Below are 27,994 nucleotides of genomic sequence, written 5' to 3' on the forward strand. Positions count from 1 at the left end.
GTATAAATACATTATTTGCGTTTCAGTAACACCATGTGTGTATCTACTTGCCAGGAAGATTTTGTTCTTTAGAGAACTGTCTTGCTGTCCAACTGTCTACCTGGGCTGGCAAGTAGACACACACGGTGGTACCGCAGACCAAATATAATATATTAATCAAACAATGTTGTAACCCTCCGTTTAGAATATGAGCGGGAATATCTGGTACGGGACACGTTTACAATACTGCTCCCATGCCTCGCCGTACTTTTCTTTACACATAGCAGCGTCCCGATAGGCTCGATGAACCAGGAGGATCATAAAGTAGATTGGGTAGAAGTATGGAATGATGCTGTCAAAACCTACAGTCCAGAAACAAATAAGAGACATTACAGTATAAGGATTTGATCAGGTGTATAGACAACAATAATTGGTTTTGTGGAATTGTTCCGACTGCTGAAAAAGCATCTAGCCTTTTGCCAAGGCTCTCGTGGGTAGCTCCGCCACTCGACTCGCTTGGGTGGTCTCGTTTCATGTCGCTTGGGATCGAGCCTCTGATGCGAATTTGTCCAAGCCAGAACGGCATTGACAGAAGACTAAAATCCAACCCACTGCATACCCTCTCTTATCCACTCTCTTACATAAAAACCACCATCGAAAATATTCAGAAGAATTCCTGAGATTCCCAAAACATATTGAAGCCAAAATAAAAGCACCAAACAACCACCACAATAAAGGTCTATTGTTTTATCCCTTTAACAAGTAACTGTATACGGCACTTAACCTGAGCAGTTGGCTCTGTGCAATGTCTTCAGTCTACACCCTTTGCAAGCAATGCTTGCTATAAGTAGAAGTCTATATTTTAATTATGTGCCAAAATTGTTTGGGGTTTACTTGTTCTGTCTTTGAAAATGGACTGATATTGTGTTGAATTACAGTAATGACACGAGTGTGCGGTACCTAAATCTAATAAAAAAATAGTTAATGGCCTGACGTTTCGACCCTATAGCAGAGTCTTTCTCGAAGGCTGAATGACAACACAACAACCATGTTGTCATCTTAGCCTTCGAGAAAGACTCTGCTAGGGTCGAAACGTCAGGCCATTAACAATTTTTTGCATTATACCCTCGGTCCATTTGGTTGGTAAGTTGTTTGCAACAGCTAATTCTATTTTCGCACCTAAATCTAGGTACATGTTTGGGGCTACATTTAGGTCAGGCTACATTTAGGGCTCGGGCTACATTTAAGTGCCGCACACACGAAGGAAAGACACAAGGCCCAAGACACAGTTTTCTAACGGTCAAAGACCGGTTGGCCTGTTGAATGTGCTTAAAGACACTGGACACTATTGGTAAATGGAGGTAAGTGTCATAGACCAGTCTTCACAGTTGGTGTATTTCAACACATGCATAAAATAACAAACGGTAACCTGTGAAAATTTGAGCTCAATCGGTCGTCGATGTTGCGAGATATTAATGACAGAAAAAACACCCTTGTCACACGGAGTTGTGTGCTTTCAGATGCTTGATTTCGAGACCTTAAATTCTAAATATAACGTCTCGAAATCAAATTCGTAGAAAATTACTTCTTTCTCGAAAATTACTCCACTTCAGAGGGAGCCATTTCTCACAATGTTTTATACTACCAACCGCTCCCCATTACTCGTTACCAAGTACGGTTTTATGCTAATAATTATTTTGAGTATTTACCAATAGTGTCCACTGCCTTTAAGTGTTAAGACTAGTCTTTTCTCGATTAAGAAGTAGGACAAGTTTCTTGTCCTAACTAAGGATCAGCCTTAAGTTTTCAACAATTCATGAAGAGTCATAGGACACGTCTTAAGCTATGACTATCTTTGTGAAAGCAACCACAGATAGCGTAAATTGTATCAGTATGCTTACCGCAATATAAAGACCATGATAATGCCAAGATGAGGTCACCTAGATAGTTAGGATGCCGTACCAGTCCCCACCAGCCAGACACCAACAATCGTTTACCAGTCGACGTTGGGATGCTTTGAAGATCTGCATTTAAATGTTCATGAAATATTTTGTAAAATTAAACAGAAGTTTAAAACTATTTTTGTAAAACATAAACAAATAATATTATTGTCTTTGCGTTTTCCCCTTGCAGCGATATGTGTTAGCGTTGCATACTTAGTCTAGTCAATCTAAGCCAAAATATGGCTTGACCTAAACAACATTTCAACAGAAATGATTTTTTTATGCAAGTGTCTTGAAACCCTCTTAACAACATATCCAAAAAGTAGAACAAAGTAAGCAGGGGAAACATGCCCCGTTCTTGCCCCGTTTTAGTTCTCAAAACTCGGTACTTTGAAGAGTTATGTGAAGAATAAAACAAATCACATGCATATTACTTGGATGTGATTCGAACCCACGACCCTTGCTATTCTAGAGCAGATGTATTACCAACTAGACCACGAGATTGCCCGGTAGCTATAAGCAGTTCGGGTGAAGAAAAACAAATGATACAAGTGTTTGTAATGTTTATAACAAAAGAAGTTTAGGAAGTGGTTGTATGTCATGAAAAATTTTGAGAAAAGTATTTTACATTGAAAGAAATTAATTAAGATTAACTCTATACTTACGAGCAACTTTACTGCCATGTGGATTTTGCCTGAATTCATTTTTCTGTGAGTTCGAGGCACGGAAAATATAGTAGCCAAGCACTGAGAATGTAAAAGATAATATTAATGGTTAGGCCTGTAAATTTAAGAAATATTTTATATGATATACTGAATATAGATCAAAGGCGTTGTGTTGGCAAGAAATGAATTAAATAGTGTTATTATCTCATTAAAGACACTGGACACTATTGGTAATTGTCAAAAACCAGTCTTCTCACGTGGTGTATCTCAACATGTATATTTAAAAAAAAAGCTGTGAAAGTTTGAGCTCAATCGGTTGTCGAAGTTGCGATATATTAATGAAAGAAAGACAACACCCTTGTCATACGAAGTTGTGTGCTTTCAGATGCTTGATTTCGGGACCTCGAATTATAAATATGAGGTCTCGAAATCAAATTCGTGGAAAATTACTTCTTTCTCGAAAACTACGTCACTTCAGAGGGAGCCGTTTCTCACAATGTTTCATACTATCAACAGCTCCCAATTACTCGTTACCTAGTAAGGTTTTATGCTAATAATTATGTTGAGTAATTATCAATAGTGTCCACTGCCTTTAAAGACATTGGACACTGTTGGTAATTGTCAAAGACTAGCCTTCACAGTTGGTGTATCTCAACATACGCATAAAATAACAAAACATGTGAAAGTTTGAGCTCAATCGGTCGTTGAATTTACGATATATTAATCAAAGAAAATACTTCAACAACCTCATCCAATATTACAGTTTCATTATTGATAATAACTCTGGAAAAAAAACCCCATTTATATCAAACAAGTTTAAATGAATTATTGTTGGGAGCCCAACATTATCTCACCTAACTCTAACTACTGAACTCTTTTTATCCAGAGTCTTTTATTTTTACAATTTGTTTTTATTGTGCAGCTTGTATTATTTTTACCGGCGGTATTAATTATAAGTGGTATTTTTAAATTTGGCATACCAACTCTAGTCGAATATCTGTATAACCGTAGATGCACATCAAACCCGCCCTCGTTATGATCGAAACGTGAACACCTGTGCTGACAAAATATGCGGTAAAAATGCGACCACGAAGGGACTCGAACCCTCAATCTTCCGATTCGAAGTCGGACGCCTTATCCATTAGGCCACGCGGCCTGGGTTATTTACAATAATGTATACAAAAAAACAGTTCACGGTTAGAAGTCTCTATAATTTACAAAAAGAACAAAATATTACACAAGGTTTAAGGAAGTTATGAACAAAATTTCTTACGATTATGAATGGAAAATATGTGATTTGGCATACTGGATATATCAAAGGCATTAATTTTGCACAATTTGACTTAAATATGTTTGAGTTTGAGGCATGGCCTGGTTTTTGCAAAAGAAAGTTTTGATTAACATTTTTAAATTGAAAATATGAATTTGTGATGTTCGATAAGTTGTTGATGTTTTCCATCGGCCCCATGGTGTAACGGTTAGCACTCGAGACTTTGAATCTCGCGATCCGAGTTCAAATCTCGGTGGGACCTTTAAGTTTCTGGTTTTGTTTTGCCAAAATATTTGTTGCATTCCACAACCTTATCACAATAATTGGCAAAAAAAAGTACAGAGTTGTGCTGACAAAATAAAGCGTTTGAATCAATTGGACAACGAAATGTGTGATGTTCGATAATTTGTTGATGTGTTCTATCGGCCCCATGGTGTAACGGTTAGCACTCGAGACTCTGAATCTCGCGATCCGAGTTCAAATCTCGGTGGGACCTTTAAATATCTAGTTTTGTTTTGCCAAATTATTTGTTGCATTCCACAACCTTATCACAATAATTGGCAAAAAAAAGTATATAGTTGTGCTGACAAAATAAAGCGTTTAAATCAATTGGACAACGAAAGGATTCGAACCCTTGTCTTTTTTTCGGCAGCTTTAATAAATAAAACCTCATTTGTGCCTATCCTCGTTATGATCAAAACGTGAACACTTGTGCTGACAGAATACGCAGTAAAAATGCGACCACGAAGGGACTCGAACCCTCAATCTTCCGATTCGAAGTCGGACGCCTTATCCATTAGGCCACGCGGCCTGCGTTAGTTATAATATTGTATACGAAAATCCAAAGCGAAAACTTTTTACGGTCAGAAGTCTCTTAAATTTACAAAAAGGAAAAAATATTACTCAAGGTTTAAGGAAGTTATGAACAAATTTTCTCACGATTATGAATGGAAAATATGTGATTTGGCATACTGGATGTATCAAAGGCATTAATTTTGCAAAATTTGACTTAAATAATGTTTTAGTTAGAGGCATGGCCTGGTTTTTGCAAAAGAAAGTTTTGATTTACTTTTTTTAAATTGAAAATATGAATGTGTGATGTTCGATAAGTTGTTGATGTATTCTATCGGCCCCATGGTGTAACGGTTAGCACTCGAGACTCTGAATCTCGCGATCCGAGTTCAAATCTCGGTGGGACCTTTAAGTTTCTAGTTTTTGTTTTGCCAAATTATTTGTTGCATTCCACAACCTTATCACAATAATTGGCAAAAAAAGTATACAGTTGTGCTGACAATTGGACCACCAAGGGATTCGAACCCTTGTCTTGTTTTTCGGCAGTTTTAATAAATGTTACCTCATTTTATACATCAAACCCATTCTCGTTATGATCAAAACGTGAACACCTGTGCTGACAAAATATGCGGTAAAAATGCGACCACGAAGGGACTCGAACCCTCAATCTTCCGATTCGAAGTCGGACGCCTTATCCATTAGGCCACGCGGCCTGCGTTGGTTATAATATTGTATACGAAAATCCATAACCAAAATTTTTTACGGTCAGAAGTCTCTTTAATTTTACAAAAGGACAAAATATTACACACAGTTTAAGAAAGTTTTTAACAAAAGTTTCTTACGATTATGAATGGAAAGTATGTGATTTGGCATACATGATATATCAAAGGCACTGATTTTTGCAAAACATGAATTAAGTTATTTTTCAATAAGAGGCATGTTTTTGCGAAAGAAAGTTTTGATTTACTTTGTTTTTGAAAATATGAATGTGTGATGTTCGATAAGTTGTTGATGTATTCTATCGGCCCCATGGTGTAACGGTTAGCACTCGAGACTTTGAATCTCGCGATCCGAGCTCAAATCTCGGTGGGACCTTCAGTTTCCAGATGTTATTTTGCCAAACTAAAATTTTGCATTCTGAAATATTCCGCAACTTGTATCACATTAATCATCAGTTTTAATAACGAATGATTTTTGAATGATAAAGCTGGAGTGATAACCGTTAAACCATGGGGCCGATGGATTACATCAACAACTTAATCCAAAGTCACAATTTCATATTTTCTGACAAATACTCTGGCAACAATTGGTGTACAAAATACAAACATTTAAATTAATAATTGTTGGGAGTCTAAAAGTATCTTAGTACTGAACTAAAAAAAACTCTGATTGTTATTTTTGTTAATGATCTTTTTTATTATTATGAAGTACTAAATTTCGATTAAGTTTTTGATGTTTTCCATCGGCCCCATGGTGTAATGGTTAGCACTCGAGACTTTGAATCTCGCGATCCGAGTTCAAATCTCGGTGGGACCTTCAGTTTCCAAATGTTATTTTGCCAAACTAATATTTCCATTCTGCAATATTCCGCAACTTGTATCACATTAATCATCAGCTTTAAAAACGAATGATTTTTGAATGATGAGTAACGAGTGATAACCGTTAAACCATGGGGCCGATGGATTACATCAACAACTTAATCCAAAGTCACAATTTCATTTTTTGGGGTTGAACATATTTTCATATTTTCTGACACATATTCTGGCAACAATTGGAGTAAAAAATTACACAAAATTGAAATTAATAATTGTTGGGAGTCCAAAAGTATCTTAGTACTAAACTTTAAAAAAAATCTGATTATTTCTTTTTTCAATGATCTTTTTTATTATTATGAAGTACTGAATTTCGATTAAATTGATGATGTATTCCATCGGCCCCATGGTGTAACGGTTAGCACCCGAGACTCTGAATCTTGCGATCCGAGTTCAAATCTCGGTGGGACCTTTAAGTTTCTGGTTTTGTTTTGCCAAATTATTTGTTGCATTCCAGAAAACCAAATTACAATAATTGGCAAAAAAAGTATACAGTTGTGCTGACAAAATAAAGCGTTTAAATCAATTGGACAACGAAAGGATTCGAACCCTTGTCTTTTTTTCGGCAGTTTTAATAAATAAAACCTCATTTGTACCTATCCTCGTTATGATCAAAACGTGAACACTTGTGCTGACAGAATATGCAGTAAAAATGCGACCACGAAGGGATTCGAAACCTCAATCTTCCGATTCGAAGTCGGACGCCTTATCCATTAGGCCACGCGGCCTGCGTTAGTTGTAATATTGAATACGAAAATCCAAAGCAAAAACTTTTTACGGTCAGAAGTCTCTTAAATTTACAAAAAGGAAAAAATATTACTCAAGGTTTAAGGAAGTTATGAACAAATTTTCTCACGATTATGAATGGAAAATATGTGATTTGGCATACTGGATGTATCAAAGGCATTAATTTTGCAAAATTTGACTTAAATAATGTTTTAGTTAGAGGCATGGCCTGGTTTTTGCAAAAGAAAGTTTTGATTTACTTTTTTTAAATTGAAAATATGAATGTGTGATGTTCGATAAGTTGTTGATGTATTCTGTCGGCCCCATGGTGTAACGGTTAGCACTCGAGATTCTGAATCTCGCGATCCGAGTTCAAATCTCGGTGGGACCTTTAAGTTTCTAGTTTTTGTTTTGCCAAATTATTTGTTGCATTCCACAACCTTATCACAATAATTGGCAAAAAAAAGTATATAGTTGTGCTGACAAAATAAAGCGTTTGAATCAATTGGACAACGAAATGTGTGATGTTCGATAAGTTGTTGATGTGTTCTATCGGCCCCATGGTGTAACGGTTAGCACTCGAGACTCTGAATCTCGCGATCCGAGTTCAAATCTCGGTGGGACCTTTAAATATCTAGTTTTGTTTTGCCAAATTATTTGTTGCATTCCACAACCTTATCACAATAAATTGGCAAAAAAAAGTATATAGTTGTGCTGACGAAATAAAGCGTTTAAATCAATTGGACAACGAAAGGATTCGAACCCTTGTCTTTTTTTCGGCAGTTTTAATAAATAAAACCTCATTTGTACCTATCCTCGTTATGATCAAAACGTGAACACCTGTGCTGACAGAATACGCAGTAAAAATGCGACCACGAAGGGACTCGAACCCTCAATCTTCCGATTCGAAGTCGGACGCCTTATCCATTAGGCCACGCGGCCTGCGTTAGTTATAACATTGTATACGAAAATCCAAAGCGAAAACTTTTAACGGTCAGAAGTCTCTAAAATTTACAAAAAGGACAAAATATTACAAAAGGTTTAAAGAAGTTCTGAACAAATATTCTTACGATTATGAATGGAAAATATGTTATTTGGCATACTGGATGTATCAAAGGCATTAATTTTGCAAAATTTGACTTAAATAATGTTTTAGTTAGAGGCATGGCCTGGTTTTTGCAAAAGAAAGTTTTGATTTACTTTTTTTAAATTGAAAATATGAATGTGTGATGTTCGATAAGTTGTTGATGTATTCTATCGGCCCCATGGTGTAACGGTTAGCACTCGAGACTCTGAATCTCGCGATCCGAGTTCAAATCTCGGTGGGACCTTTAAGTTTCTAGTTTTTGTTTTGCCAAATTATTTGTTGCATTCCACAACCTTATCACAATAATTGGCAAAAAAAGTATACAGTTGTGCTGACAATTGGACCACCAAGGGATTCGAACCCTTGTCTTGTTTTTCGGCAGTTTTAATAAATGTTACCTCATTTTATGAATCAAACCCATTCTCGTTATGATCAAAACGTGAACACCTGTGCTGACAAAATATGCGGTAAAAATGCGACCACGAAGGGACTCGAACCCTCAATCTTCCGATTCGAAGTCGGACGCCTTATCCATTAGGCCACGCGGCCTGCGTTGGTTATAATATTGTATACGAAAATCCATAACCAAAATTTTTTACGGTCAGAAGTCTCTTTAATTTTACAAAAGGACAAAATATTACACACAGTTTAAGGAAGTTTTTAACAAAAGTTTCTTACGATTATGAACGGAAAGTATGTGATTTGGCATACATGATATATCAAAGGCACTGATTTTTGCAAAACATGAATTAAGTTATTTTTCAATAAGAGGCATGTTTTTGCGAAAGAAAGTTTTGATTTACTTTGTTTTTGAAAATATGAATGTGTGATGTTCGATAAGTTGTTGATGTATTCTATAGGCCCCATGGTGTAACGGTTAGCACTCGAGACTTTGAATCTCGTGATCCGAGTTCAAATCTCGGTGGGACCTTCAGTTTCCAGATGTTATTTTGCCAAACTAAAATTTTGCATTCTGAAATATTCCGCAACTTGTATCACATTAATCATCAGTTTTAATAACGAATGATTTTTGAATGATAAAGCTGGAGTGATAACCGTTAAACCATGGGGCCGATGGATTACATCAACAACTTAATTCAAAGTCACAATTTCATATTTTCTGACAAATACTCTGGCAACAATTGGTGTACAAAATACAAACATTTAAATTAATAATTGTTGGGAGTCTAAAAGTATCTTAGTACTGAACTAAAAAAAACTCTGATTGTTTTTTTTGTTAATGATCTTTTTTATTATTATGAAGTACTAAATTTCGATTAAGTTGATGATGTTTTCCATCGGCCCCATGGTGTAATGGTTAGCACTCGAGACTTTGAATCTCGCGATCCGAGTTCAAATCTCGGTGGGACCTTCAGTTTCCAAATGTTATTTTGCCAAACTAATATTTCCATTCTGCAATATTCCGCAACTTGTATCACATTTATCATCAGCTTTAAAAACGAATGATTTTTGAATGATGAGTAACGAGTGATAACCGTTAAACCATGGGGCCGATGGATTACATCAACAACTTAATCCAAAGTCACAATTTCAGTTTTTGGGGTTGAACGTATTTTCATATTTTCTGACACATATTCTGGCAACAATTGGAGTAAAAAGTACACAAAATTGAAATTAATAATTGTTGGGAGTCCAAAAGTATCTTAGTACTAAACTTTAAAAAATATTGATTATTTCTTTTTTCAATGATCTTTTTTATTATTATGAAGTACTGAATTTCGATTAAATTTATGATGTATTCCATCGCCCCCATGGTGTAACGGTTAGCACCCGAGACTCTGAATCTCGCGATCCGAGTTCAAATCTCGGTGGGACCTTTAAGTTTCTGGTTTTGTTTTGCCAAATTATTTGTTGCATTCCAGAAAACCAAATTACAATAATTGGCAAAAAAAGTATACAGTTGTGCTGACAAAAAAAAGTGTTTAAATCAATTGGACAACGAAAGGATTCGAACCCTTGTCTTTTTTTCGGAAGTTTTAATAAATAAAGCCTCATTTGTGCCTATCCTCGTTATGATCAAAACATGAACACTTTTGCTGACAAAATATGCAGTAAAAATGCGACCACGAAGGGACTCGAACCCTCAATCTTCCGATTCGAAGTCGGACGCCTTATCCATTAGGCCACGCGGCCTGCGTTAGTTATAATATTGTATACGAAAATCCAAAACAACAGATTTTTACGGTTAGAAGTCTCTTAAATTTACAAAAAGGAAAAAATATTACACAAGGTTTAAGGAAGTTATGAACAAATTTTCTCACGATTATGAATGGAAAATATGTGATTTGGCATACTGGATGTATCAAAGGCATTAATTTTGCAAAATTTGACTTAAATAATGTTTTAGTTAGAGGCATGGCCTGGTTTTTGCAAAAGAAAGTTTTGATTTACTTTTTTTAAATTGAAAATATGAATGTGTGATGTTCGATAAGTTGTTGATTTATTCTATCGGCCCCATGGTGTAACGGTTAGCACTCGAGACTCTGAATCTCGCGATCCGAGTTCAAATCTCGGTGGGACCTTTAAGTATCTAGTTTTGTTTTGCCAAATTATTTGTTGCATTCCACAACCTTATCACAATAATTGGCAAAAAAAGTATATAGTTGTGCTGACAAAAAAAAACGTTTAAATCAATTGGACAACGAAAGGATTCGAACCCTTGTCTTTTTTCGGCAGTTTTAATAAATAAAACTTCATTTGTACCTATCCTCGTTATGATCAAAACGTGAACACGTGTGCTGACAGAATACGCAGTAAAAATGCGACCACGAAGGGACTCGAACCCTCAATCTTCCGATTCGAAGTCGGACGCCTTATCCATTAGGCCACGCGGCCTGCGTTAGTTATAATATTGTATACGAAAATCCAAAGCGAAAACTTTTAACGGTCAGAAGTCTCTAAAATTTACAAAAAGGACAAAATATTACAAAAGGTTTAAAGAAGTTCTGAACAAATATTCTTACGATTATGAATGGAAAATATGTGATTTGGCATACTGGATGTATCAAAGGCATTAATTTTGCAAAATTTGACTAAAATAATGTTTGAGTTAGAGGCATGGCCTGGGTTTTTCAAAAAGAAAGTTTTGATTTACTTTTTTTAAGTTGAAAATATGAATGTGTGATGTTCGATAAGTTGTTGATGTATTCCATCGGCCCCATGGTGTAATGGTTAGCACTCGAGACTTTGAATCTCGCGATCCGAGTTCAAATCTCGGTGGGACCTTCAGTTTCCAAATGTTATTTTGCCAAACTAATATTTCCATTCTGCAATATTCCGCAACTTGTATCACATTTATCATCAGCTTTAAAAACGAATGATTTTTGAATGATGAGTAACGAGTGATAACCGTTAAACCATGGGGCCGATGGATTACATCAACAACTTAATCCAAAGTCACAATTTCAGTTTTTGGGGTTGAACATATTTTCATATTTTCTGACACATATTCTGGCAACAATTGGAGTAAAAAGTACACAAAATTGAAATTAATAATTGTTGGGAGTCCAAAAGTATCTTAGTACTAAACTTTAAAAAATATTGATTATTTCTTTTTTCAATGATCTTTTTTATTATTATGAAGTACTGAATTTCGATTAAATTGATGATGTATTCCATCGCCCCCATGGTGTTACGGTTAGCACCCGAGACTCTGAATCTCGCGATCCGAGTTCAAATCTCGGTGGGACCTTTAAGTTTCTGGTTTTGTTTTGCCAAATTATTTGTTGCATTCCAGAAAACCAAATTACAATAATTGGCAAAAAAAGTATACAGTTGTGCTGACAAAAAAAAGTGTTTAAATCAATTGGACAACGAAAGGATTCGAACCCTTGTCTTTTTTTCGGAAGTTTTAATAAATAAAGCCTCATTTGTGCCTATCCTCGTTATGATCAAAACATGAACACTTTTGCTGACAAAATATGCAGTAAAAATGCGACCACGAAGGGACTCGAACCCTCAATCTTCCGATTCGAAGTCGGACGCCTTATCCATTAGGCCACGCGGCCTGCGTTAGTTATAATATTGTATACGAAAATCCAAAACAACAGATTTTTACGGTTAGAAGTCTCTTAAATTTACAAAAAGGAAAAAATATTACACAAGGTTTAAGGAAGTTATGAACAAATTTTCTCACGATTATGAATGGAAAATATGTGATTTGGCATACTGGATGTATCAAAGGCATTAATTTTGCAAAATTTGACTTAAATAATGTTTTAGTTAGAGGCATGGCCTGGTTTTTGCAAAAGAAAGTTTTGATTTACTTTTTTTAAATTGAAAATATGAATGTGTGATGTTCGATAAGTTGTTGATTTATTCTATCGGCCCCATGGTGTAACGGTTAGCACTCGAGACTCTGAATCTCGCGATCCGAGTTCAAATCTCGGTGGGACCTTTAAGTATCTAGTTTTGTTTTGCCAAATTATTTGTTGCATTCCACAACCTTATCACAATAATTGGCAAAAAAAAGTATATAGTTGTGCTGACAAAATAAAGCGTTTAAATCGATTCGACAACGAAAGGATTCGAACCCTTGTTTTTTTTCGGCAGTTTTAATAAATTAAACCTCATTTGTACCTATCCTCGTTATGATAAAAACGTGAACACTTGTGCTGACAGAATATGCAGTAAAAATGTGACCACGAAGGGATTCGAACCCTCAATCTTCCGATTCGAAGTCGGACGCCTTATCCATTAGGCCACGCGGCCTGAGTTAGTTATAACATTGTATACGAAAATCCAAAGCGAAAACTTTTAACGGTCAGAAGTCTCTAAAATTTACAAAAAGGACAAAATATTACAAAAGGTTTAAAGAAGTTCTGAACAAATATTCTTACGATTATGAATGGAAAATATGTGATTTGGCATACTGGATGTATCAAAGGCATTAATTTTGCAAAATTTGACTAAAATAATGTTTGAGTTAGAGGCATGGCCTGGTTTTTGCAAAAGAAAAGTTTGATTTACTTTTTTTTTAAATTGAAAATATGAATGTGTGATGTTCGATAAGTTGTTGATGTATTCTATCGGCCCCATGGTGTAACGGTTAGCACTCGAGACTCTGAATCTCGCGATCCAAGTTCAAATCTCGGTGGGACCTTTAAGTTTCTAGTTTTTGTTTTGCCAAATTATTTGTTGCATTCCACAACCTTATCACAATAATTGGCAAAGAAGTATACAGTTGTGCTGACAATTGGACCACCAAGGGATTCGAACCCTTGTCTTGTTTTTCGGCAGTTTTAATAAACGTTACCTCATTTTATACATCAAACCCATTCTCGTTATGATCAAAACGTGAACACCTGTGCTGACAAAATATGCGGTAAAAATGCGACCACGAAGGGACTCGAACCCTCAATCTTCCGATTCGAAGTCGGACGCCTTATCCATTAGGCCACGCGGCCTGCGTTGGTTATAATATTGTATACGAAAATCCATAACCAAAATTTTTTACGGTCAGAAGTCTCTTTAATTTTACAAAAGGACAAAATATTACACACAGTTTAAGGAAGTTTTTAACAAAAGTTTCTTACGATTATGAATCGAAAGTATGTGATTTGGGATACATGATATGTCAAAGGCACTGATTTTTGCAAAACATGAATTAAGTTATTTTTCAATAAGAGGCATGTTTTTGCGAAAGAAAGTTTTGATTTACTTTGTTTTTGAAAATATGAATGTGTGATGTTCGATAAGTTGTTGATGTATTCTATCGGCCCCATGGTGTAACGGTTAGCACTCGAGACTCTGAATCTCGCGATCCGAGTTCAAATCTCGGTGGGACCTTTAAGTTTCTAGGGTTTTTTTTTGCCAAATTATTTGTTGCATTCCACAACCTTATCACAATAATTGGCAAAAAAAGTATATAGTTGTGCTGACAAAATAAAGCGTTTAAATCAATTGGACAGCGAAAGGATTCGAACCCTTGTCTTTTTTTCGGCACTTTTAATAAATGTTACCTCATTTTATACATCAAACCCATTCTCGTTATGATCAAAACGTGAACACCTGTGCTGACAAAATATGCGGTAAAAATGCGACCACGAAGGGACTCGAACCCTCAATCTTCCGATTCGAAGTCGGACGCCTTATCCATTAGGCCACGCGGCCTGCGTTGGTTATAATATTGTATACGAAAATCCATAACCAAAATTTTTTACGGTCAGAAGTCTCTTTAATTTTACAAAAGGACAAAATATTACACACAGTTTAAGGAAGTTTTTAACAAAAGTTTCTTACGATTATGAATCGAAAGTTTGTGATTTGGGATACATGATATATCAAAGGCACTGATTTTTGCAAAACATGAATTAAGTTATTTTTCAATAAGAGGCATGTTTTTGCGAAAGAAAGTTTTGATTTACTTTGTTTTTGAAAATATGAATGTGTGATGTTCGATAAGTTGTTGATGTATTCTATCGGCCCCATGGTGTAACGGTTAGCACTCGAGACTTTGAATCTCGCGATCCGAGTTCAAATCTCGGTGGGACCTTCAGTTTCCAGATGTTATTTTGCCAAACTAAAATTTTGCATTCTGAAATATTCCGCAACTTGTATCACATTAATCATCAGTTTTAATAACGAATGATTTTTACGGTTAGAAGTCTCTTTAATTTACAAAAAGGAAGAAATATTACACAAGGTTTAAGGAAGTTATGAACAAATTTTCTCACGATTATGAATGGAAAATATGTGATTTGGCATACTGGATGTATCAAAGGCATTAATTTTGCAAAATTTGACTTGAATAATGTTTTAGTTAGAGGCATGGCCTGGTTTCTGCAAAAGAAAGACTGATTTACTTTTTTTAAATTGAAAATATGAATGTGTGATGTTCGATAAGTTGTTGATGTATTCTGTCGGCCCCATGGTGTAACGGTTAGCACTCGAGACTCTGAATCTCGCGATCCGAGTTCAAATCTCGGTGGGACCTTTAAGTTTCTAGGGTTTTTTTTTGCCAAATTATTTGTTGCATTCCACAACCTTATCACAATAATTGGCAAGAAGAAGTATATAGTTGTGCTGACAAAATAAAGCGTTTAAATCAATTGGACAGCGAAAGGATTCGAACCCTTGTCTTTTTTTCGGCAGTTTTAATAAATAAAACCTCATTTGTACCTATCCTCGTTATGATCAAAACGTGAACACTTGTGCTGACAGAATATGCAGTAAAAATGCGACCACGAAGGGATTCGAACCCTCAACCTTCCGATTCGAAGTCGGACGCCTTATCCATTAGGCCACGCGGCCTGCGTTAGTTATAATATTGTATACGAAAATCCAAAGCGAAAACTTTTTACGGTCAGAAGTCTCTTAAATTTACAAAAACGAAAAAATATTACTCAAGGTTTAAGGAAGTTATGAACAAATTTTCTCACGATTATGAATGGAAAATATGTGATTTGGCATACTGGATGCATCAAAGGCATTAATTTTGCAAAATTTGACTTAAATAATGTTTTAGTTAGAGGCATGGCCTGGTTTTTGCAAAAGAAAGTTTTGATTTACTTTTTTTAAATTGAAAATATGAATGTGTGATGTTCGATAAGTTGTTGATGTATTCTATCGGCCCCATGGTGTAACGGTTAGCACTCGAGACTCTGAATCTCGCGATCCGAGTTCAAATCTCGGTGGGACCTTTAAGTATCTACTTTTGTTTTGCCAAATTATTTGTTGCATTCCACAACCTTATCACAATAATTGGCAAAAAAAAGGATATAGTTGTGCTGACAAAAAAAAGCGTTTAAATCAATTGGACAACGAAAGGATTCGAACCCTTGTCTTTTTTCGGCAGTTTTAATAAATAAAACCTCATTTGTACCTATCCTCGTTATGATCAAAACGTGAACACTTGTGCTGACAGAATACGCAGTAAAAATGCGACCACGAAGGGACTCGAACCCTCAATCTTCCGATTCGAAGTCGGACGCCTTATCCATTAGGCCACGCGGCCTGCGTTAGTTATAATATTGTATACGAAAATCCATAGCGAAAACTTTTAACGGTCAGAAGTCTCTAAAATTTACAAAAAGGACAAAATATTACAAAAGGTTTAAAGAAGTTCTGAACAAATATTCTTACGATTATGAATCGAAATTATGTGATTTGGCATACTGGATGTATCAAAGGCATTAATTTTGCAAAATTTGACTAAAATAATGTTTGAGTTAGAGGCATGGCCTGGTTTTTGCAAAAGAAAGTTTTGATTTACTTTTTTTAAATTGAAAATATGAATGTGTGATGTTCGATAAGTTGTTGATGTATTCTATCGGCCCCATGGTGTAACGGTTAGCACTCGAGACTCTGAATCTCGCGATCCGAGTTCAAATCTCGGTGGGACCTTTAAGTATCTACTTTTGTTTTGCCAAATTATTTGTTGCATTCCACAACCTTATCACAATAATTGGCAAAAAAAAGGATATAGTTGTGCTGACAAAAAAAAGCGTTTAAATCAATTGGACAACGAAAGGATTCGAACCCTTGTCTTTTTTTTGGCAGTTTTAATAAATAAAACCTCATTTGTACCTATCCTCGTTATGATCAAAACGTGAACACTTGTGCTGACAGAATACGCAGTAAAAATGCGGCACGAAGGGACTCGAACCCTCAATCTTCCGATTCGAAGTCGGACGCCTTATCCATTAGCCCACGCGGCCTGCGTTAGTTATAATATTGTATACGAAAATCCAAAACAACAACTTTGTACGGTTAGAAGTCTCTTTAATTTACAAAAAGGAAAAAATATTACACAAGGTTTAAGGAAGTTATGAACAAATTTTCTCACGATTATGAATGGAAAATTAGTGATTTGGCATACTGGATATATCAAAGGCATATATTTTGCAAAATATGAGTTAAATAATATTTCAGTTCGAGGCATGGCCTGCATTGTCTTATTTTTGCAAAAGAAAATTTTGATTTACTTTTTTTAAATTAATAATATTTATTTGTGATGTTCGATAAGTTGTTGATGCTTTCCATCGGCCCCATGGTGTAACGGTTAGCACTCGAGACTTTGAATCTAGCGATCCGAGTTCAAATCTCGGTGGGACCTTCAGTTTCCAGATGTTATTTTGCCAAACTAATATTTGCATTCTGCGATTTTCCGCAACTTGTATCACATTAATCATCAGCTTTAAAAACGAATGATTTTTGAATGATGAGTAACGAGTGATAACCGTTAAACCATGGGGCCGATGGATTACATCAACAACTTAATCCAAAGTCACAATTTCATTTTTTGGGGTTTGAACATATTTTCATATTTTCTGACACATATTCTGGCAACAATTGAAATTAATAATTGTTGGGAGTCCAATAGTATTTTAGTACTGAACTTTAAAAAAATCTGATTATTTCTTTTTTCAATGATCTTTTTTATTATTATGAGGTACTGAATTTCGATTAAGTTGATGATGTATTCTATCGGCCCCATGGTGTAACGGTTAGCACTCGAGACTCTGAATCTCGCGATTGGAGTTCAAATCTCGGTGGGACCTTTAAGTTCTGGTTTTGTTTTGCCAAATTATTTGTTGCATTCCACAACCGTTTCACAATAATCGGCAAACAAAAGTATATAGTTGTGCTGACAAAATAAAGCGTTTAAATCAATTGGACAGCGAAAGGATTCGAACCATTGTAATTTTTCGGCAGTTTTAATAAATAAAGCCTCATTTGTACCTATCCTCGTTATGATCAAAACTTGAACACTTGTGCTGACAGAATATGCAGTAAAAATGCGACCACGAAGGGACTCGAACCCTCAATCTTCCGATTCGAAGTCGGACGCCTTATCCATTAGGCCACGCGGCCTGCGTTAGTTATAATATTGTATACGAAAATCCAAAACACCAACTTTTACGGTCAGAAGTCTCTTTAATTTTCAAAAAGGAAAAAATATTACACAAGGTTTAAGGAAGTGTTTAACAAAAGTGTCTTACGATTATGAATGGAAAATTATGTGATTTGGCATACTAGATATACCAAAGGCATTGATTTTGCAAAACATGAATTAAGTTATGTTTAAATAAGAGGCATGTTTTTGCAAAAGAAAGTTTTGATTTACTTTTTTTTGTTAACCGAAAATATGAATGGGTGATGTTCGATAAATTGTTGATGTATTCCATCGGCCCCATGGTGTAACGGTTAGCACTCGAGACTCTGAATCTCGCGATCCGAGGTCAGATCTTGGCGGGACCTAAGATTAAACATTATATTTTGGCAAACTGATTTTTTTTTATCTTTATCGGCAGTTTCTTGCACTTTGCATTTGCAACTTGTAATATTTTAACCGGCAGTTTTAATAAGGGAATAAATAATGCGCTTGGCCGGTTATAAACACTATGTTTAGTACCGGTTGCAGTCTGGATGCGATAATAATTACCCAAGCCGGAGGCACATTTTTATTCCCTTTTATAAATACCTTTTTCGGTGAAAAACATCAAACCTTGTTGGTCCAAAAGTAAAACGTGGCCTGCGTTATTTTTGGACATTGTACCAAAATCCAAAACACAAACTTAGCTGTGATTTCTTGACTTTTACGGACTGAATTCACTTCAACTGATATAAGCGATAAATATGAAGTTAGTTTAGAGAAGTTTTGAGAAAATTTGGGTGAAAATAAAAAATTAAATTTTCTTACATCCGAGAGCAGCAATGGTCAGGAGACAGAACTTGGATTCAGTTGTTTCCGAATGGTCCACCAGATAACGTGCTTGTAGCGTGTATGTGAAAGGGACCCAGGCAAGATCACCAAAAGATAACATGAAACCAAATCCATCATGGATGATGTCCATTGTGCTCAATACACATTCCTATAACATCAACAAAGATTTAGCGCAATTAAACAAAAGTAGTGACCAATACGGTGTGTTGTGGCCCAGCGGTCTAACTCACCTGACCAAAGCTTGGTGTTGTCAGCAGCAGAAGGTGGGTTTGATTCCCGGTCGCGACACTTGTGCCTTTGAACAATGTTCTTAAAGACAATGGACACTATTGGCAATTGTCAAAGGCCAGTCTTCTGACTTGGTGTATCTCAACATATGCATAAAATAACAAACCTCTGAAAATCACAAAACAATAGTTTTCTGAGATTGGCACGGGATTAGGACTTGAGTCAAGTCTATAGGGGGCGTGTGGAAGGCCCAGAGCCAGAAGGTGGAGCTCTGGAGCTCGGACCCCGGGGCCCAGAGCCTGAATCTATAGGTAGGAAGAAGAACATAGCCTGGTATGACTGCTCAGTACCTCCTCTTACCTCATACCACAGTGAATCAGCAACGTAGAGCACCTGTGAGAAGGTCAATGCTAAAAGACCCCATGGAGGATTGTTAGGGAAATCCGCCCACGCCTTGACCACGAAAGCAAGATCAATCATGACCTAAACAAAAACAAACGATAATTATAATGAATCGTTTAAACAAGAAACGAAGTCAACAAGACCTTGCTTTAGAATCAAAACAATTGAGGAAATTGTTTTAAAAGTTATGTTAAGAAATTTGGGCGCGATTAAATTAATATTTGGTTTTTGCAGTTTAATAGCCTATTTTCGGCAATTTCAAAACGGGTCGTATTGTTGTTGTTGTTGTTGTTATTGTTGTTGTTTTGGATATTTTTTTTGTTTTTTGTTTGTTTTACTGACAAGTACGTCCCATCGCAGCCGTAGTCTCCAATTTGGAAACAGCCTATACGGAACGAACTTATTACCTTTCCAATTAGAGGTGTGAGTGTCTGTCTGAAACTACTTCTGGGACAATCATCTATTTTATGAAAGGAGGGTTGGGCACCCTATTGACTGCCGTCGACCGAACGTTCAGACATTGTTATTTAAGGGAAGGTGCACGTTTGGTAATTGCTAAAGACCAGTCTTCTCACTTGGTGAATCCCAACATAAGCATAAAATAACAAACCTGTGAAAATTTTGGCTAAATTTGTCATCGAAGTTGCGAGAAAATGATGAAAGAAAAACACCCTTGTTGGACGAATTTGTGTGCTTTTAGGTAGGAATAAAAGACTTCTGGCTAGAAGTCTTTTATTATTTTAGGGAGAAATTGATTTTTTCTCAAAATTTATGCTACTTCAGAGGGATTAAATTCTCACAATGTTTTATACCATCAACAGCTCTCCAATGCTCGTTACCAAGTCAGTTTAGTATTTGTTTTGAGTAGTTACCAAACGTGTACCTTCCCTTTAAATCAATTAAGCCTGGTGGGAGCCCAGGGTTTCCTAAAACTAAACATGCGCAATTAGACTTGACCACAGTGAGTAATCACCGTGGCTATTAGAGAGCAGCTCTGATAGAGGGCGCTGTTCTCCTTATGATGCCAGTTCCAAACAACAAACATACCACTAGGTAAGGGTCCTCGAAGGGTGATGCTGACAGATTTAGACTGAAAAACTCTGACTTGAGTCTAAAAAGTAAGATCGTCGTGTACTAAAAACCACTTCCCTGTCATAATTCTTACCCATCCGATAAGTCCTGGTCGCAGCTCACAGAACACTTTGATGTCGAAGCTGCCAAGTCTCGGGTTCAACTCGTGTCCAATAAAAAAGTCATAGATGATATTGCCTGCCGATAAAACAGAAAGAATCGCTGAAAGAAGGTGCCTAGGGACGAGCTCCGCAGGTCACGAGCACTCCCCTCCGAATGCCACCGACCCCGTACTTTTCTGTAATCTGGGAGGGCTGTCTTTGCACCAAGTCCAGGCGTATCATAGGCCCTCAACCCAGGCGGGCAAGGGCCCCGCGCGCCAAGGGAATTTTGTCCCCGTCTTCCATGACGGCTGAATGGTGTTTTAAAAGATGGCGCTCTTAGAAGAAATTTCTACACAAGTCGTCGTATGAGGGCGGAATCACAAGTGGACAAAAAATCTTGTGACACCGGGGACTGAGCTGTGCATCAAATTCAAACTTGTAAATGTATGGAAAATATCACAAGTAAAGACTTTGTCCCCGTAGCTGCGTATCTCATTGGGGGACTTTTGAGACTCTGTTGTTCTCGATAATGTGACATGCAAACAGTGGAATTTACCTGGTAGGTCTGCTGCCACCCAGCGTTCCAAAGTCTCCTATGGGCTCGATGATTTGCCCATAATAAAATCATTTTACTTTATTTCAGCCACATCCAACAGCGCAAGTGTCAATGACAGGATGGATAAAAGCAATAAATCACATAAAATAGCACAATAAAATTATACAAACAGAAAAAAACCAGACAGGCAGACATCTTGTTTTTAAAGAGTACCGTTGTTTCAAATCATGGCAATTAGCATACCTTTTAAAATTAAATTTATGTAAAATGTGTCAATTCATGTAAACTTTCTCTTTTAAAGAAATATTAAAATAAAAAAACAGGGATAAATCTGAATAACGCAAGGGGGCCTACCAGAGTTCCCTCCCGTTGCTAGGGCGTGGTTGGGTGCGGTCCGGGCCTTGATGTAGACAAGGATACTCAGAATGACAGAGACGATTATTGATGACGTCATAAAGGGTAGAAATTTATCATACAGGATTGTGACGGGATATTTGAAAAAGAGAAGGGCCCCAAAGGACGTCACGCTGACCACGAAAGCCATGAAACCTGCAAGTAAAGAAACACGATGAGATGGTTGACACAGAAATCATATAACGTTTGGGCACAGTTTCAAAAAGCTGCTAAGCAGAAAATAGTGCTCAGCAATAAAATATTTCCTGCTAAGCAAGGGGGCCGGGGCATCAGTCACCAGTCATCGGTCACATCAGTGCGTTTTGGCGGTCGAGTATCCAATAACTGTTTCGGTTGAACTTGCCATAATACTCTAGTATTATGGATGTTAATACGTTTGTGCTAGGAACGATTTGTATTTGCTACGGAATTATTTATGCTAAACAGCTTCATGAAGATACCAATATTAGTTAACTTCAGAAAGATTTGACCTTGATTAATTTGAGAAATTAGTATAAGCCTAAACTGGTGTCAATCGTCAGAGGAAAGACTCATCGAAAGTATTGGATAAACAAAATTTAACTACAAGACTGTTTCGAGCAGAACTGCATGAAGCCATTTCGGTGAAAATATACCTACACTCATTCTGTTTTCAAATGAGGCGTCTTAAAAATTTGACTTCTCAAATAGATTATTTTAAACAATACTATCGGCGTTATTACTAAGCTTACCATTTTGAGTTTCATTGAAAAAAATCTACACCCACAATATATTATACGGTGTATTACCACATTGTTTAGAGATTGACTTTCTTAGCAGTCTCCAGTGTAGTTGTATGCACGTTTAAAGACACTGGACACTATTGGTATTGTCAATAACCAGTCTTCACACTTGGTGTATCTCAACATATGCATAAAGTAATAAGCAAAGTTGAGCTCAATTGGTCATCGAAGTTGCGATATAATAATGAAAGAAAAACACCCTTGTCACACGAGGTTGTGTGCTTTCAGATGCTTGATTTCGGGACCTCAAATTATTATTTTGAGGTCTCGAAATCAAATTCGTGGAAAAATTACTTCTTTCTCGAAAACTGCGTTAATCCAGAGTGAGCCGTTTCTCACAATGTTTTATACCATCAACAGCTCCCCGTTACTCATTACAAAGTAAGGTTTTATGCTAACAATTAATGTGAGTAATTAACAAATGTGTCCATTGCCTGTAACATTTATGGCATCTATTGTTCAAGCCGTTAATACAAGAATTGCCATCATTTTCACTGATTTCAAATATTGTTTGTTTTGTTATTACCGTTCATGCGATACTGCAATCTGCGACCATTTCTCAACGGAAGACCTTTAGCGATCTGTTGGATGTTGAGATGAAATGAGGAAGAAGGAAACAAAGATGACTTGAGTTAAAGAAAGTTAAGACGGGATCGACGAGAGAAGCTTGTTGTCAAACTGCCTCTAGCCACTTATAGCTAGCTCAGTGGTCTGGTGGTGAGACATCTGCTCTAGCAATGCAAAGGTCGTGCGTTCAAATCCCACCAAAGTGATTTGCCTGTAGATTTCTTTTCACAGAACTCGGGAAAATACCAATTATTTTAACCCCCCCCCCCCACCGATTTAAAAATAAAATCTAGTACAGATACGCTTCCACAAATAAAACACGTGTTTAATTACCATTGTAGAATATAAGAGATGTTAAATTTGCATCGGGGATAAAGAATAGGGTCGTGGGTTCGAATCAAACCCGAGTAACATACATGTGATATTTTTTTCACAGGACTCGGGGAAGTACTGAGTATACAGTGCTAACACACATCGGTGTATGGGTAAACAAAAATAATAATAGTATTCATTGTAGAATATTAATCAATTATTTTTAACGGCTCTATACATTTTTTTCCAACTGTGTGTCAGCTTGGTCACGTTCCTCGTATCGAATAGCAACAATGCATGCTAATAACCGTCTTGCAATTATGAACCAGACTATCTTGTTCTTCAAGCCCCGATTTGGTAACATTTGTATCAATGAGAGAAATTCAAGATGGCTGCACCGTGATAAAGGTCTATAGTAAGCATTGCCGAGATGTCGATTCCTGCGTGGCAGTCTCTGCCACAGTTGTTGCAGACAAACGGGGAGGGGGCTGACACATGGGTGGGGAGGGGGCTGACACATGGGTGGGGCTGCTACTCGCAGTGTCCTCCTCTGCCCTTTCTCCTGTAGCAAGTTGAGGGCTACATTATTTGGGCTATGACCATGACCCTAAAGGTGACATGGTCTATAGTGCAACAGTGGGGTGCGTTCGATAAGCTTCCCTGGGTCGACCCCGCAGTGCTCACTCGCGTGAGCCCCTGGCAAGAGCTAATCGAACGATCACACTCGCCCTCTCGTGGTGACGGCATGCACCTCAGGTCACCCCAAGGAAGTGACCCACTCCACAAGCAGGTCACTGAGGGCTGACCCGGGTGATCCCCGTCAAAGCTATTCGAACGTATCGGGGCAGACCGGGGTCGACCCAGGCTGGGAAGCTAAACGGACGCACCCAGTACCTTGCCTATGGGGACCATGTAAAGAGCCGCTTGGAAGGCTATCCATCCGAGTAAGATGAGGTTCACCTCCCAGTCGAAGTAGTCTTCGAGACGAGTAGATAATGCCGGCTTGTATGTGATGCCACACGACTCCTTACTGCACGCAAAGTACAGATAATAGACCACTACAGGGAGGCTCGTCATCACAAGAAAGGCACCTGGTAGAAAATACAATGACAGTAGACTCATCACAATGTCACAATTTCATATTTTCTAATAAATACTGTAGCAATGGAGTTTAAAGGCAGTGGACACTATTGGTAATTACTCAAAATAATTATTAGCATAAAACCTTTCTGGGTGACGAGTAATGTGGAGAGGTTGGCAGTATAAAACATTGTGAGAAACGGCTCCCTCTGAGGTGCCATAGTTTTCGAGAAGGAAGTAATTTTCCATAAATTTGATTTCGAGACCTCAGATTTAGAACTTGAGGTCTTGAAATCAACCATCTAAACGCACACAACTTTGTGTTTTCTTCTTTCATTATTATCTCGCAACTTTGATGACCGATTGAGCTCAAATTTTCACAGGTTAGTTATTTCATGTATATTTTGAGATACACCAACTGTGAAGGCTAGTCTTTGACAATTACCAATAGTGTCCACTGCCTTTATGTAAAAAAAATAAAATAAAGGCCTATATAAAGATTAGTGTTGGGAGCCGAATATTATCTCACGTAAATGTAATTACTGTATTTTGATAATGGGTTAAGTTATTGAAGTAATTCATCGGCCCCATGGTGTAACGGTTAGCACTCGAGACTCTGAATCTCGTGAACCGAGTTCAAATCTCGGTGGGACCTTTAAGTTTTGATTTGGTACTATGACATTATTTTTTAATTTCATTTTTTTTATTACAAAAGATGAAGACTGTGATTTTGGATTAAGTTGTTGATATTATCAATCGGCCCCATGGTGTAACGGTTAGCACTCAAGACTCTGAATCTCGCGATCCGAGTTCAAATTTCGGTGGGACCTTTAAGTTTTTAAATTATATTTTGATTATTGCAAACTGATTGTTCTATAACTATTTCACATTTTGTACTACTTTTGTTTAAACAGTTTCTTCAATTATGATTGAAAACGACTCTTTGAAATGTTTGTCTCCGCAACTGTACCCATCCTTGTTTAAACAAAAACGTAAAGACCTATCTTGTGCTGAAAAACTGGCAAAAAATATGCGACCACGAAGGGACTCGAACCCTCAATCTTCCGATTCGAAGTCGGACGCCTTATCCATTAGGCCACGCGGCCTGCGTTAATTATAAAATTGTAAAAAAAAATCAAAACAAAAATGAATTTGTAGTATAGTGACTTTTACGGACAGAATTCAGTCATAAATTGATCAAAAGCGATAAATACGACATTCAGTTCTAAGAAGTTTTGAAGAAAAAAAATTGGTACTAACCGATTTTTTACCCCGGCTTTTAATAACTTATGACATAATACACAAATCCAAAATACAATCTTAGCTGTGGTAAAGTCATTTATATGGACAAAGTTCACTAAAACTGAAAACAAGAAAAAACGCGGCCGACATAGTGCTTTAATGGTGGCAGTCACTCTCTAAATAAAGTTACATGATAATGAATTTGGCCCATAGGGCATATAGATTTCTTTCTAAAACACAGTGCTGCTAAAACAATGAGTTAAGTTAGTAGTAAAGTTTAAAAAGTGTTAGGTTTCCCTTGAACCCATCTTGATGAATATTTTGTTTTTAATATGAAGGACATTTTATAACAGATAATGCTGTTTCACGACCAAAAACACAAACTGTGTTATATCACGGACAATGCACAAAATTATATACATCATGTGCAAAACTGCATGTACCGTATACATTGCTGGGAGAAATGGTTCCTATTTTTAGCCAGAGTATTATTAATTTATTAAGCAATTCCTTTTTCTTTTCTTTTCATTACAAAGTATGTAATTGTGATATTGGATTAATTTGTTGACGTATTCAATCGGCCCCAGGGTGTAACGGTTAGCACTCGAGACTTGAATCTCGCGATCCGAGTTCAAATCTCGGTGGGACCTTTAAGTTTAAATTCTAATTTTGCCAAACTAGTTGTATCACTGAGCAACTTTTTTCATTTTAATCGACAGTAGACCATCAACTGGGAGACTCGTTATAACCAGAAGGCACCTGATAGAAAATACGACCTACTTGGCCGACCATGTCAAACAAGGTGGCAAATTTAAACGTAGCGTTATTCTTTCGTGCGAATAAAACTCCCCCAAAACAGTCATCCAAAATCATTAAAAGGCTATACCTTGGGTCTTTGGAACAACTGTTCAATTGTCTTGATACCACATAAGTGTATAGTTGTAGTATACAATAAAAAAAAACTGTTGAAAGAGCATTTTAAAGACCCTGGGCACTATTGGTAATTGTCAAAGACCAGTCTTTTCACTTGGTGTATCTCAACATTATGCATAAAACAAACCTGTGAAAATTTGAGCTCAATTGGTCGTCAAAGTTGCGAGATAATAACGAAAGAAAAAACACCCTTGTCACACGAAGTTGTGTGCTTTCAGATGCTTGATTTCGAGACCTCAGATTTAGAATCTGAGGTCTCGAAATCAAATTCGTGGTTTTTTACCATCAACCTCTCCCCATTACTCATTACCAAGTAACGTTTTATGCTAATCATTATTTTGAGTAATTACCAATAGTGTCCACTGCCTTTAATAAATCAATATTGGTCACATAATGTAATTGACATAAATGTGGCAGACGAAACGCTAACGAAATCAAATGACTGAGCTGTCACTACCATTCATCAGTTCGGGTAGGGAGTCGGGGAACGGAGGGGAGGGGGGGGGGTCAACAATATGACTTTGATTAGGTGCGTATAGAAATAATTGAGGATGATGTTTATGATGATAGTGATGTATGCTGCAACAAACTTACCGATAGGTCCTCCAAATTCATAGTGAGCGGTTTTCGGAACCCTCCCATTTGCTGGCGACATGGTACCGTCCGTAGTGCCGTTGTCTCGGCTTCCCTCAGCCGACAAGTGCGCTGCTGCTGGTTGTGACTGGTTGGTTATTGAAAGGATGTAACAGAGTTAACGCAGATTTGTACATGAGAATATTTCAGGTGTGATTTGCGATTATGATCTTCAGTGATCATTGTTCTTTAAATAAACACACAGCTTTACAGAGTCCAATAGTTTGTATCCATTGTGTGGTGCTCTGTCTTATCGTTTTATCTGATTGTGTTACCTGTTTGGAATCCAACACTGGGCCAAATGTAGAAACGTACATGCAATGCTTTTTTTGAACTGCTTAGATTAAATTCTTGTTACTTTGCATATTATCGGTGACCAATTTAGATTCTCTCCAACTTAGCAGACGGTGACTGTAAAGTAAATGAAAATGTCTGCAAGCTGCTATACCAAGTGTCAGACAAACCAACATGTCTGCCACCATCTTTATTTTAAATTAATTAACTCCTCAATCGTATTCACGGGGAACATAATTGTATCTTTATGACCAATTAGGTTTGTCGTATGATGATTATAGAGTAAATCAAAATGTCTGCTTTTGTAGCTGCTACGCCCAGTGTCCCTCTGTAAGTCAAGTTTGCATCCGAAATCAAACATGTCAGCACTGAACATTTTAGCAAGCAGACGGCAAGGCTATCTTGCATGCCCCTATAAAACGCCATTGATATCAGAATAGCACATTGAAATGATGAACGTTCTCTTACCTGCATAGTGTCGTAGGCCTACTCCAAAGTTTGAATCAAAACTTTTGGTTATTTTGTCATCAAAGTGACACGTCTTACAAGCCACTTGTCCGTCAGCACACCAAAGAGAAAAGAACGCACAAAACGAGAATTTCGTTTCCTGAACAGAGAAAGAGACGACCAGCAACTACGTGTGTTCCGAGAGAGAC

General features: G+C 37.0%; 1 protein-coding gene and 39 non-coding genes across 40 annotated transcripts; 23 read left to right on the top strand and 17 right to left on the bottom strand.

Annotated features, from left to right (window-relative positions):
• Positions 1-55: 55 nt before the first annotated feature.
• On the bottom strand, positions 56-27,971 carry LOC117305232 (delta(14)-sterol reductase TM7SF2-like). The gene is made up of 11 exons (XM_033790092.1): positions 27,807-27,971; positions 27,006-27,132; positions 24,051-24,247; positions 22,804-22,858; positions 21,457-21,651; positions 20,537-20,640; positions 19,330-19,452; positions 18,718-18,889; positions 2,588-2,668; positions 1,881-2,003; positions 56-341 (listed from the first exon to the last, which is right to left on the bottom strand). The coding sequence occupies exons 1-11, from the start codon at positions 27,810-27,812 to the stop codon at positions 181-183; spliced, it is 1,344 nt and encodes a 447-aa protein (XP_033645983.1). The 5' UTR covers positions 27,813-27,971; the 3' UTR covers positions 56-180.
• Trnar-ucg lies at positions 3,671-3,743 on the bottom strand. Its single transcript has one exon. It is a non-coding gene; the product is annotated as a tRNA-Arg (tRNA).
• Positions 4,048-4,119, top strand: Trnaq-uug. The gene has a single exon. It is a non-coding gene; the product is annotated as a tRNA-Gln (tRNA).
• Trnaq-cug lies at positions 4,282-4,353 on the top strand. Its single transcript has one exon. It is a non-coding gene; the product is annotated as a tRNA-Gln (tRNA).
• Trnar-ucg lies at positions 4,596-4,668 on the bottom strand. Its single transcript has one exon. It is a non-coding gene; the product is annotated as a tRNA-Arg (tRNA).
• On the top strand, positions 4,986-5,057 carry Trnaq-cug. The gene has a single exon. It is a non-coding gene; the product is annotated as a tRNA-Gln (tRNA).
• Positions 5,290-5,362, bottom strand: Trnar-ucg. Its single transcript has one exon. It is a non-coding gene; the product is annotated as a tRNA-Arg (tRNA).
• On the top strand, positions 5,673-5,744 carry Trnaq-uug. Its single transcript has one exon. It is a non-coding gene; the product is annotated as a tRNA-Gln (tRNA).
• Trnaq-uug lies at positions 6,114-6,185 on the top strand. Its single transcript has one exon. It is a non-coding gene; the product is annotated as a tRNA-Gln (tRNA).
• Positions 6,582-6,653, top strand: Trnaq-cug. Its single transcript has one exon. It is a non-coding gene; the product is annotated as a tRNA-Gln (tRNA).
• On the bottom strand, positions 6,897-6,969 carry Trnar-ucg. The gene has a single exon. It is a non-coding gene; the product is annotated as a tRNA-Arg (tRNA).
• On the top strand, positions 7,287-7,358 carry Trnaq-cug. Its single transcript has one exon. It is a non-coding gene; the product is annotated as a tRNA-Gln (tRNA).
• On the top strand, positions 7,522-7,593 carry Trnaq-cug. The gene has a single exon. It is a non-coding gene; the product is annotated as a tRNA-Gln (tRNA).
• Trnar-ucg lies at positions 7,837-7,909 on the bottom strand. Its single transcript has one exon. It is a non-coding gene; the product is annotated as a tRNA-Arg (tRNA).
• Positions 8,227-8,298, top strand: Trnaq-cug. Its single transcript has one exon. It is a non-coding gene; the product is annotated as a tRNA-Gln (tRNA).
• Trnar-ucg lies at positions 8,531-8,603 on the bottom strand. Its single transcript has one exon. It is a non-coding gene; the product is annotated as a tRNA-Arg (tRNA).
• Positions 8,914-8,985, top strand: Trnaq-uug. The gene has a single exon. It is a non-coding gene; the product is annotated as a tRNA-Gln (tRNA).
• On the top strand, positions 9,355-9,426 carry Trnaq-uug. The gene has a single exon. It is a non-coding gene; the product is annotated as a tRNA-Gln (tRNA).
• On the top strand, positions 9,821-9,892 carry Trnaq-cug. The gene has a single exon. It is a non-coding gene; the product is annotated as a tRNA-Gln (tRNA).
• Positions 10,136-10,208, bottom strand: Trnar-ucg. The gene has a single exon. It is a non-coding gene; the product is annotated as a tRNA-Arg (tRNA).
• Positions 10,526-10,597, top strand: Trnaq-cug. The gene has a single exon. It is a non-coding gene; the product is annotated as a tRNA-Gln (tRNA).
• Positions 10,838-10,910, bottom strand: Trnar-ucg. The gene has a single exon. It is a non-coding gene; the product is annotated as a tRNA-Arg (tRNA).
• Positions 11,229-11,300, top strand: Trnaq-uug. Its single transcript has one exon. It is a non-coding gene; the product is annotated as a tRNA-Gln (tRNA).
• Trnar-ucg lies at positions 12,010-12,082 on the bottom strand. The gene has a single exon. It is a non-coding gene; the product is annotated as a tRNA-Arg (tRNA).
• On the top strand, positions 12,400-12,471 carry Trnaq-cug. The gene has a single exon. It is a non-coding gene; the product is annotated as a tRNA-Gln (tRNA).
• On the bottom strand, positions 12,713-12,785 carry Trnar-ucg. Its single transcript has one exon. It is a non-coding gene; the product is annotated as a tRNA-Arg (tRNA).
• On the top strand, positions 13,105-13,176 carry Trnaq-cug. The gene has a single exon. It is a non-coding gene; the product is annotated as a tRNA-Gln (tRNA).
• Positions 13,408-13,480, bottom strand: Trnar-ucg. The gene has a single exon. It is a non-coding gene; the product is annotated as a tRNA-Arg (tRNA).
• Positions 13,791-13,862, top strand: Trnaq-cug. Its single transcript has one exon. It is a non-coding gene; the product is annotated as a tRNA-Gln (tRNA).
• On the bottom strand, positions 14,114-14,186 carry Trnar-ucg. Its single transcript has one exon. It is a non-coding gene; the product is annotated as a tRNA-Arg (tRNA).
• Trnaq-uug lies at positions 14,497-14,568 on the top strand. Its single transcript has one exon. It is a non-coding gene; the product is annotated as a tRNA-Gln (tRNA).
• Trnaq-cug lies at positions 14,938-15,009 on the top strand. The gene has a single exon. It is a non-coding gene; the product is annotated as a tRNA-Gln (tRNA).
• Positions 15,254-15,326, bottom strand: Trnar-ucg. Its single transcript has one exon. It is a non-coding gene; the product is annotated as a tRNA-Arg (tRNA).
• Positions 15,644-15,715, top strand: Trnaq-cug. Its single transcript has one exon. It is a non-coding gene; the product is annotated as a tRNA-Gln (tRNA).
• Trnar-ucg lies at positions 15,957-16,029 on the bottom strand. The gene has a single exon. It is a non-coding gene; the product is annotated as a tRNA-Arg (tRNA).
• Positions 16,347-16,418, top strand: Trnaq-cug. The gene has a single exon. It is a non-coding gene; the product is annotated as a tRNA-Gln (tRNA).
• Trnaq-uug lies at positions 17,059-17,130 on the top strand. The gene has a single exon. It is a non-coding gene; the product is annotated as a tRNA-Gln (tRNA).
• Trnar-ucg lies at positions 17,816-17,888 on the bottom strand. Its single transcript has one exon. It is a non-coding gene; the product is annotated as a tRNA-Arg (tRNA).
• On the top strand, positions 24,820-24,891 carry Trnaq-cug. Its single transcript has one exon. It is a non-coding gene; the product is annotated as a tRNA-Gln (tRNA).
• Trnar-ucg lies at positions 25,270-25,342 on the bottom strand. Its single transcript has one exon. It is a non-coding gene; the product is annotated as a tRNA-Arg (tRNA).
• Positions 27,972-27,994: the final 23 nt, after the last annotated feature.

The sequence above is a fragment of the Asterias rubens genome, chromosome 1 (assembly GCF_902459465.1).
Source record: "Asterias rubens chromosome 1, eAstRub1.3, whole genome shotgun sequence".
NCBI lineage: Eukaryota > Metazoa > Echinodermata > Asteroidea > Forcipulatida > Asteriidae > Asterias > Asterias rubens.